The sequence below is a fragment of the Caenorhabditis briggsae genome, assembly GCF_000004555.2.
Source record: "Caenorhabditis briggsae complete genome, chrV, whole genome shotgun sequence".
Taxonomy (NCBI): domain Eukaryota; kingdom Metazoa; phylum Nematoda; class Chromadorea; order Rhabditida; family Rhabditidae; genus Caenorhabditis; species Caenorhabditis briggsae.
This window is the reverse complement of record NC_013488.2, coordinates 9,661,191-9,671,564: the sequence shown is the minus strand read 5'-3', so window position 1 is coordinate 9,671,564 and position 10,374 is coordinate 9,661,191. Positions and strand designations below refer to the sequence as shown.

At 38.0% G+C, this 10,374-nt stretch overlaps 2 protein-coding genes across 2 annotated transcripts in view; one reads left to right on the top strand and one right to left on the bottom strand.

The window, feature by feature from the left end:
- Positions 1-157: 157 nt before the first annotated feature.
- Cbr-dop-5 lies at positions 158-3,518 on the bottom strand (the record flags this gene model as incomplete). Its single annotated transcript, XM_002636459.1, is given in 8 exon segments — positions 158-258; positions 308-433; positions 477-1,310; positions 1,416-1,542; positions 1,592-1,835; positions 2,549-3,180; positions 3,183-3,347; positions 3,477-3,518. Coding segments are annotated over 8 exon segments (2,271 nt in total), but the record flags the coding sequence as incomplete, so codon positions are not given.
- Positions 3,519-8,400: 4,882 nt separating this feature from the next.
- CBG23181 overlaps positions 8,401-10,374 on the top strand; it is a gene marked incomplete at both ends in the record, with an annotated part of 3,694 nt that continues 1,720 nt past the window's right edge. The window contains one exon of the mRNA XM_002636460.1: positions 8,401-8,466. Within this exon, the coding sequence (XP_002636506.1) occupies positions 8,401-8,466 (66 nt within the window). The remainder of the gene's footprint in view (positions 8,467-10,374) is intronic.

Here is a 10,374-nt window from a genome sequence, read left to right as displayed (position 1 = left end):
GTTAAAACCAGACAAAATAGTAATAGTTAGTTAATACCAGTCATTCAAAAATCGGCAAACGCAGCAGAGAACTTCACATGGAAATAGACACAAATTAAGAGATCAATTAGAGGAGAAACACTTCGATACGAAGTACAGAAATGATTTAAGGTTCGTGCTCAGCTGCTTTCGTTTTCTGCATCATTTTTCGCATAGTGTTACGGAAGTTTTTGTTCAGACACATGTAAATCAATGGATTGAAGCATGAGTGAGCGTATCCTGGAAATAAATTTTTCAGAGTTTTCATTTGGAGATCGATTAGACAAACCTAGCCACGAGGTATAGACAAACAATGTGAGATGAAGTGGAGTGTTGATATTCATGTGGAAACCCATCAGAACTCCACGGAAGATAGAAATACAGAAGTATGGAATCCAGCAGATGAGAAATGCAACTGCAAAGATTATTTTTACATGATTTCTATTACAAGAACTTACTAAGAATTGCTGCTACAACTCTAGTAGCCCTCGACTCTCTTCTGATTGCCATCGATTCTCTTCTCTTTCTTCTTATTGCTCTTGTCACTTGAGTAGCGATTCTTCTCAATTTTCCTCGGCTAATAGTGGACATCTTTTTCTGTGGAGACCCAGTCCGATCCACAGTAATATCCACACTCGCTTTTCCGCCCCTAACTTGCTGCCGATCAAAAACAGCAGCTCGAATAGTTGACCAAGCCGATGATCTTCTAGAATCACACTCAAAAGTAGACTCTGTTCCATCAGTGAGGCTACTTCCGTAGCTGTTCATTGATATTCTTCGGTAAGTGTCACTAGATCCACTTGCAGACGTGTAGGATGAATGACTGCTGTTACTGGGAACACTGCATGGCGATGGACAATCAAAAAGTCGTGGAACTTGCAGAAGAGACGTGCAGTTTGTTGGAGCTTCTTTGGTATTTGGTGTGGCTGGAGGAGTATTCACGGACATCATTGCAGGAACCATCAGGAATGTTGGGGCAGGAATGGATGGTGAGTATCTTGGTTCTTTGTGTTGTTGAGATTTTTTGGTGTAGTGATGGGTTGGAGGACCAAGTAGAGGTTTCTGACTGGCTTCCGTGGAAACTGAATCTTCATGAGAATCAGTTTTCGATAGAGATGTGGATGTCTTTGGAAGCATTGCAATCACGGTTTCAGCAATACTAGAACCACTGGATAACTTATGCATAATCGTCGGAGCATCGGATTCCTTTTCTCTTTCTTCTGATTCTTCTCCAGTCGGCGGTGTTGTTGGCTCATTGACTGTGGTGAGAGATGGGAAGTGGTAGGCTGTAACTGAACTTTTTGTGTTTTAGAACAACAAAACGTGTTTTGAATCAGCAGAATGTCGAAACCATAGGAAAAGAAGAAGAATACTAATTGGGTTGTTGAGTGACTCACTATCATGAATAGTCGACCGTCGTCTTCCTGCTCTGACTTCCTGATAAGCCTTCTGAAACGCCTGCATGATTGGTACACCATTTGGATTCTCGGATGTGCTGGACCGTCGCCTCTCATAGATTACTCTCTGAAACATATTTTATTCATTATTTTCAGATGTGTTCGAATGTACTGACCTTTCTCTCATCACTTAATTTTCTCACTTCTTCCTCACTCTGTTTTCTTCTTCCAGATTCAAACCCTAATAGCTCTTCTTCTCGCATCAGATTGTGATGATGTTCATCTTTCATCTGATCCATTGATGCCATATTCACAGAAACATCCATCGATGGTGGATCTGGTACAATTGAAACTCGTTTCTTTGCTGCCAATAACCTATCATGAGCCAACGTTTCTGCACAGATTGTTGGTGATCTCCATCTGAAAAGTTCAATTTCGAGAGTTTAAATTTCTGTTGAAATTCCAATATGTCTGTTTTAAATTGCAAGATCTGAATTTCAGACTTCCATCTGCAAGCTGTTTGCTGAATAAATGAAAATTTCCGCATTGTGTGCTTTGAGCAGAAATGCTTCGAACAGAAATTTAATTAAAAGTTGAAGTCACAATTTCTGCCCTCTTTCTTCTATTCCTCGCTTTTACTACTAATCAAAAAGTTGAGTAGAGATGAATTCTAACGTTTCAGATGACAATCATCTTCTATTCATGAAAAAATCACCTGTGTAATTCTTTGAAAAAGTGTTAGGCAATACTCAGATGTCGTTCAATAATTGGTTTTGTGATTCATGAAACTAGGCCAAGAATTCTCAAGTGATTTGATAGTTCTTACTAGAATACCGTATACCTTGTGTGTCCACACTTCATGAACATATTCAATTATCATTCAGCTCACACGAACCACGTGATCAAGTGCGAGAAAAGATATAAAAGGCGAAAAAAGGCGATAAATTTCCCCAAGGGCCTTCTTTTCATCTCGACAACTCAACTCTTTTAGCTATCTAGTGAACCGATTCAATTTGTTCTTGATTGGTTTTTTTTCATCCACCAAATAAGAGGAAGCTCATAAAAAGAGTTGAGCTCACTCTCTCTTCTCCCAACGAAAGGAGGCCACCTAAACACCAATCCAATCAACTCACCTCTGCTGAGGCTTCGCCACAATATGGATGTCCGGCTGGCTCGGAGATCGCTCCTTGCTTCCGCCACTTTGTCGTCTCGTGGGACTTCCAGACTGTGATCCGGTTTGCGACATTCTTGAACCTCGTCGTGATCGAACTTCCTCAATGATGACACGTGGCAACGAATGTCGTCGTTCTCGTTCTCCACCACGATGCGTCAGTTGGCCAAACATGTAGAGCTGATGGTTACGTAGCTTCTTGAATATTTTCATGTATAAGTAGACAACGATGGCTCCAGGAAGGAAAAATGATAAGAATGAAGAGAGGACGATATACTGAGGATTGCTGATCCAACATATCCCATCGAAAGAATCCCTCTGTTCCATGAAAAGTGTAGAGCTAACAGCCAGAGCCATCAGCCAAATCATCACAACGTAGGGAACTGTAGACGTGGAAACTGAATGTCTCTGGTATTCCGTTGGAAACATGATTGCAAAGTAACGATCCAAACTGATAGCAACCAGATGAACAATGCTCGCAGTTGTTGAAAAGACTCCTGAAACCAGGTGAAACTGACACCAGGTGTATCCTAATGTCCAATGATCGTTATGCATTTTATAGTAGAGAGACAGTGGCATGACAATCAGTCCGACCAAAGATCAGATACTGCTAATGATGCGATGAACTTGTTAGTTGTAACGGACCGTAGTTTTCTGTCAACGGCGACGGCGAATATGACCATTGTGTTTCCAAAGACTACGAGGATAATAAGAAGCAATAAGAAGGCGTGAAAGGCATTCCACTGGAACGAGTTCTCATCCTGAAATAATCAAACAGTTTTTTCCATTAGTCTCGAACAATTTCTAAAAAGTTCCACAATTTATATTGCTTGTTTTTCTTAAATAGGAAGCCATACTGGAAATAGAATGAATCAAAAAGTCTCTCTCACCTGTGGAATCTGGTCAGTGTCATTTGAAACTGACAATAACATGTTTTGTCGTTTCGAATGGACTGGAAGGCTTCAACAGCCAAGTTATGTTTTGGCCATTGTTGCAGATGTAGAGCTGAAAATTGAAAATTGGTCAAAACCAGCCTCAGTGTCAACCAAAAGAGACGAAGAGAGAGAGAGCATAGTTGAAGTTATGGGGCGGAACCGTTGACTAATTGAAAGCGGAGCGTGCAAGTTATGAAGAAACAGAAGAAAACTACTTGAAAAATAAAAACTCTCACGTCATCTGATAAGACTGAAGAGGTCGGGGAACGAGGTGTTGGGTGGTGGTGTCAAGAGGCGTCGGCCAACAAATATATTGGGGAAGCTCTCAATAGCCTATCCGTTTTTGGGGAATTTGGGCAAGAAATGAAGAAGAGCAGAAGAAGTGGGTGTGAAGAAAAGAAGAAGAATAGGGGAGGAGTATACATGGATGCTTAATTGAATGAGAATGAGGGCAGATGCCTAAAAGCGGAAAGTTCGAGGATCCAGTAGTTTCGAGAAGACGTTGAATGTTTACATTCTGTAACCAAAAGGTTACTTCTTTGTTTTTTAAAGAAATAATGCGTCGACTTCAACGAGAATCTCACTTCTCTAGAAACATAAGAATCAAATCAACAAATCCATGAGAAAATTCTCAACTTAAGTATTCAGAATGGGCGGTTTTTGAGGGAGAGATGACCGATGGACGGTGAAGTCGGCCAAGTTCTAAAGACTCCAAAAGACTCCACCCCGTATCTCCTGACCAACTCTATCCAATTCATTCAAAAAAAAAGTAGAAAAGAGTTGGGAAAGAAGAAAAAGAAAATGAAGAAGAAGAAAAAAAAATGATGATAGGCGTCTATGAATATTTTTCGGTAGAAAACGAAAACCTCCGAGTATGAGTAAGTATAAACCCTTTCATATGAAGTAGGGGAAAAATGGATCATATTTGTCTGAATATCTTAGATTTCTATTTTGAGTCGAAGCGTAATGTTTTAATGTTTGTAGAAGATAGACAATCTAGATGTGTTTAATATATTTGCTTCCAAAAAATATCCAAAGGGTTCGACGGGACGAATGTATACGTGCCTGTGAATCATAGTAGTGTGTGGGTGAGAGGTTAAACGATCATAGATGAAGATGGGTGGGCGAAAGAAGGATATGAATTTAAGATAGCACATAAGGAGTTCTAGGAGAGATGTTATTATAAGAAGAAAAGTAATTTTTAAAAGTTTGAGATTCGCCTTCAGCAAAGTTCGGTCACGAAAACTGTACTTTTAAGCGGCCTACTAATCTTCTTTGGATTTTTTAGTCTCTCGTATTATGAGACTTTATTTAAAATTTCTCATCTTGAAACATCCTCTCATTAGCTCTTCTCGATTCCAGGCAATCTTCTAAAGTTTCAGCTTCCTCCGGATCTTCTCATATTTTGAACCATCCTCTGCGGAACGCCTATTTCAAGTTTTAGGGGTTACGATGTCATTGGGGAAGACGTGAATCAGCCTTATCCCATGTGACGACCATGGAAAAGAAGCTTTGGCACACACGGGATTAATGAATTTCTGTATGCCGGGACAGAAGACGTCGTGTCATCTCGCCGACGTTTTCCTTTCCATCTTCTACATTGAGATATGTTTCTTGATACCGCCAATACCTTCATGAATGAAAAAAGAGGAAAAAAACACATGCTGCAAAAAAACAAGAAAGAGGGTCTCGATCAAGGAAAAAGAGCAGAAATTAAAAAGAAGTAAATAGAAGTGGATGAGTTGGACTGGAAGCCATAATTGGAAGAGGATCAAATTGTGACTACGGCAAAAAAAATGACTTGCACTTTTTCAAAAATTCTCAGTTTCTTCACGCCAGAAAGTTGACAGCACTTTCTCTATCGATGCAATTGACATGCACGCCATCGGGAGTAGGTGTGAGAAAAAAAAACGGGCATAAATCTGAAGAATCTCACGCAACTCTCACTTTTTTCTCTTCAGGTCATGTTTATCATCTCAAGAGGTTTGTCTAAAATAAACAAGGAACTCTGAAATTTGACAAGAAACGAAAAAAAAGATAGAGTGGTGTCTGAGATTGCCTTGCGTGCTACTTGACACCCTCCGGAAGAGCATGAAAATGGAAAAAAGAAGAAGAAGAAGCGAGGACTAGAGTTCAGAAGTGTTTGCGAATTCAAATTTCAGTTATGATTCAGAAGTGGGGGTGGTATACTACGAGGATGGGAGGAGATGGACCAAATTTCTATTTTTGGGACCATTATGAGCCAAAAATAGAATGTAAATGCACGTGGATTTCAAATTCATACATCTTTTTGCTAAACATGATGATGATGTCTTCATCGTTTTTTTTTCATCATTGTGGAAATTTGAAAACAATGACGTATGCTAGAATGAGAACGCATGGCCAACTTTGACCTTATTTGCCTCTGTTATTGTAAGAGGTATGAAATATATGTCAACTGATAACATGTTTGTGGTATTATGATAAGTAATTTATTAGTTGTCAACTTTTTGATATCCTTTACAGGTACCGAGATAAATAAGGTCAAAGTTGCCCATGTGGAGGCCCTTCTTTTACAGGTTTTACGGTGATAAAGGTGGGATAACTGTCTTGAGATTTCACAACGAAAACCTAATGAATTCTTTTTCTTTTCGATTTTCTTCACCAAAGAAACTTTAGTCTTTTCTAAAACTGATCTACGATAAGACTGCTGTGTTAGATTTCAGTCGACGTTCTCCCACGTCTAATGAAATGTTCATAACATTTCTTCATTCCAAGAATACACACATAATAAGAAAATGATGGAAGAATAAGGAATAAGGGAAACATGAATTTTGAAAAGACATCATTAGTACAAAACCATGATCAATAGCTTATGATGATCAGGTTCCAGACATATTGGGAAAACTTTTATAGCACTTTCTGAGAACTTTCAGGAGAAGCATTTTAATTTAAAGGATGTTTGGATCGAATTGTCGTATTCGTAAGAAAAAGGGAGAGGTGAAAAACAAAAAACAGAACTTTCAAAAGTTTTTCAAACTAGAGAAGAAAGTGGGAAAACTATTAAGAATCATCGAACATTTGATGAGAAAATTGGTTCGAGAATTTACGAAGATTCACATTCAAAAAACTTGTTCAAACTATTTTAGAAATCCTGTTTTCAGACAGACTAAAGTTAAAGTTCTTGGAAACGGAAAAAAGGAAGGAAACTAAACAACCAAGTCATAAATCATCATGAACTTTTTGTTTTTATTTATATAGCGTCATCTTCCCAAACATCCAAAAAGATGGTAGCTAATAAGAAAAAGATGTTTGATTCTTAAACCAAAAAAACTGAAACAGTTATTCAGATCACGAGACGTCATGACTACTACTATTCACATAAATACAATCATAACCCTCTCTCTCCGCTTTTTTTGTTGTTCAGACTCTCTGAAAAACAAACATGGGAAATTATGTTAATTCGTTGTCCATTTCATGGCCTCTCTCTGTCTTTTTTCTTCTCCAGCCACCACTCTTTACCCAAGGATTATCCTTCCTTCTTCCAGCAGAAAAAAGCACTGTGTTAACTGGATTTACATGAGGAAGAAGCTTCCCGAACGGAGTACTAGAACGAATGGACATAAAGAGATTTTCAGCAAAGAAGCTTTCCTCTGTTTTTAGAGAGAAACAAAAATAGAATAAAACAGTTGGAAAAACATGCAAAAGCGGAAGAAATATTTTGAAAAAAAAACCAAGAAAATAATAAAGTACTGAAGATCTGATGGATGTGGAATCAGGAATGGGACTTTTCAAGGATCGTTGGGTATTTGATGAGATAGATGGATTCGGATATAAGATTTCTTGACAATGGTACCTAATGAAATGCCTACGTGAATATCAGAACATAACTTTGTCGGATCGACTTCAGGAAAAAAGTGAGCACGTCTCTCTCCGACTCTCATTAATTCTGCTTTGTGTTTAAATGGCCGGAAGGAACAAACGACCTCCTTACGGTCATGAATAATCTATGAAGACGTATACTTTTTGCTACAACCTTTTTTCCAAATTTGCTATCTACCCTGATCTACGTCACTTAATAGCACCAAGAATTTTTCGGAATCTTCCTTATATATAAAACGCTACACGCGTCTTTCCGTCCTGGCGTCAGGCTGTGGACTTTTGAAAAGCTTGAAAAATAAATATAGATTTATGTGACCCTTTAAAAAATGAGAAGTGAAGTAATGAACCAGTAAAAAAGTAGATGAAATCGCGCCGAAGGCGCACCAGCATGCTGGTAACTTAATAATATCTAAAATTTGAGAATTTGATTCGAGCGAGGAACTTTAGATGGTGTTCTTCGATGAAGGACTCAATGTTGAATTGAAGATGCTCACGAATCTAAGAAGCGGGAAATTGATTCAAGAGGAAGAAACAACTTGAAGGAGAACTTGAGAAGAAGAAAATTGAAATGATTGGAAATGAGAATTTCGTCTTCTTTCAAGCTTCCAACTTTTTAAAGGGAGGAGCAAGTGCATCTTCAGACGAATCGGAAATTGAACGGGTTCATTGTTTTTTTGCAGTTTATTCCATGATACTTTTCTTCGGACACACTAGAGATTGTTTGTTGCAAAAAATGGGTTTTGGTAGAGGAAGGAAGAATGATGAGGCGATACAAATTGGGTTGTGCAAGAAGAAGAAGAAGGAGACCTCTGAACCTCTTTCAAAGAAATCCAAATAGTGTATCTATTCTTTTCATTCCTGAATCCCACGCGCACACTTTTTTTCCTCCTTTTTTTGTGCAAAAACCTCTATAAAAAATTCAGCACGTGGCGAGAGGACCTTCTGGAGGCTGGAGCCTACCGTCATATCAAGTTTCTTTGTATGAAAAATGATGTGATTAGGTATTTAGGGAACAAAAATGGAAAAAAAGGAGAGGATGGCTTTAAGAAAGTGTACCAACTGTTTTGGAGAAAAGAAGAAGAATGTGAGCCAAAGTTTGAAAGAGTGGAACAAAATAAAAGGAGATAAGGCGGGAAGAGGACAGGAATGGCAAACACACGTGAGAGAAGAACAGACTGGACGGACAAGACAGAGAAAAGCTTCAAAACATTCTTTTATTGGTTGTTTCGTGATGCGGTACGAACATACGTTGTTGATGATTTCATTTTTGTGGGAAAAAACTGCATTGGGTTTTGTATAGTCATGCAAAAATACCATGTCACCACGGGTGACTCACCCGACGAAGCTGGTGGTTTCAGAGATTTGAAAAATTATTTTCATCTCGGATTTTAATCTAATAGTCTCGAATCATATATAATTTTGCACAAAATTTCAGAACCGCCAACTTAAAAAATTTTTAAATATGTTTTCGAAACTAACATAAGTCTGTTTGAAATTTTTCGCGCTTAAAATGATTCATCTCTTATTTCCAGAGCGTTTCGGTCCCCGTTGCGAAATACAAAAATCTTTCCTAGCTTACAATCACTTGAAAAAGCCTGTCTGAGTTTGTGTTTTTCCAATTCTCATTTGTAGTATCGTTCAGATTTTAACGAAAAATAAATATTTCTAAAACTACAAATAAGCAGAATCTAAATGAATTCGAGAACAGGAAGTTCGATTACTGTCACATATGAGCTCTTTGTGGTTTGAAATAGAAATAAAATCCATGAAAACTCTGGACTCTGACAAAAAATAGGAACCGGAAAATGTGGGCAAAAACCCGTCAAATCCTTTAGAAAGATTTGGATACCGTAAAACCTGTAATAGAATGACTCCCACACTGTCCATTTTAAGCTCAATTATCTCAACTCCTATGTTAGATATCAAAAATCTGTCAACTGACAAAACATTTCTGTCATTATAATAAACATTTTATCGGTTGACAACTTTTTGATATCTTTGACAGAAACCGAGAAAACTTGGCTCTAACTTGACAGTTAAGGGACTCTTCTATTACAGGTTTTACGGTACTTGAAAGAAATTCTGAATTCTGTTCCCTGACTAATCGTATCAAACCCTATTAATCTAGTACCTATAAAAAAATAATTGTGATAAAAATTCATATTTTTCATACTTCCAAATGAATTATTTTTCTTTTCTGACTTTAACTATAAACGTTGCTTTTCTACAAAATATTATAAAAAAGCAGTATACATACACTTGTATTCAGGGTCTCAGAACTCAACTACTGTAACAAAACATTTCATATACTTTCTGAAAGCTCGCCAAGATCACGAACGCAGGCGTCCGGAAAATGGAATAATCAGAAATTTCTCAACAAAAGCAGGAACTGAAAATCGCCCCAATGAGATTCGTGAGAAAGAGCGATTTCTATCAAAACTTTAAGCTCCGTCATTCTACGAGAGCCCAGACAAAACATTCTAATTCATACATTTCTATTGCACATAACAATTCAAGGTGACGTCGCCTTCGAAAAAAGAAGGAAACTAGGATAGAGGATGGGCGGCCTCTGCGAATATTTGATGATCCCTAAGCGACCAATTGTTGTAAAAATTGGAGAAAATGGGATGACTGAAACGAGAACGGGAAGATGAAGAAAAAGTAAAGAAACATTGAGTGGAACAAGTGATCTCTCGGTTCTTCTTTTTTTGTGCAAAGGAAATAAAAAAGAAGCTATCGAAATTGGTATCGGTCTTATAGTAGTTGGCGAGGGATGAGCTCCAGCATAAATAGAGCGGAGCCAATGGGTCTTTTCTTTTTTTCTGGCTCACTCACTAGAAATTTCTCATGCATCGCTGACAAACTTCTTACGTTTTGCCTCATTTCAGCTCTCGTTTCGAGTCATAGGTCTAGAACCGAAGAAGAAGAAGAAGAAGAAGAAGAAGAAGAAGAAGAAGAAGAAGAAGAAGAAGAAGAAGAAGAAGAAGAAGAA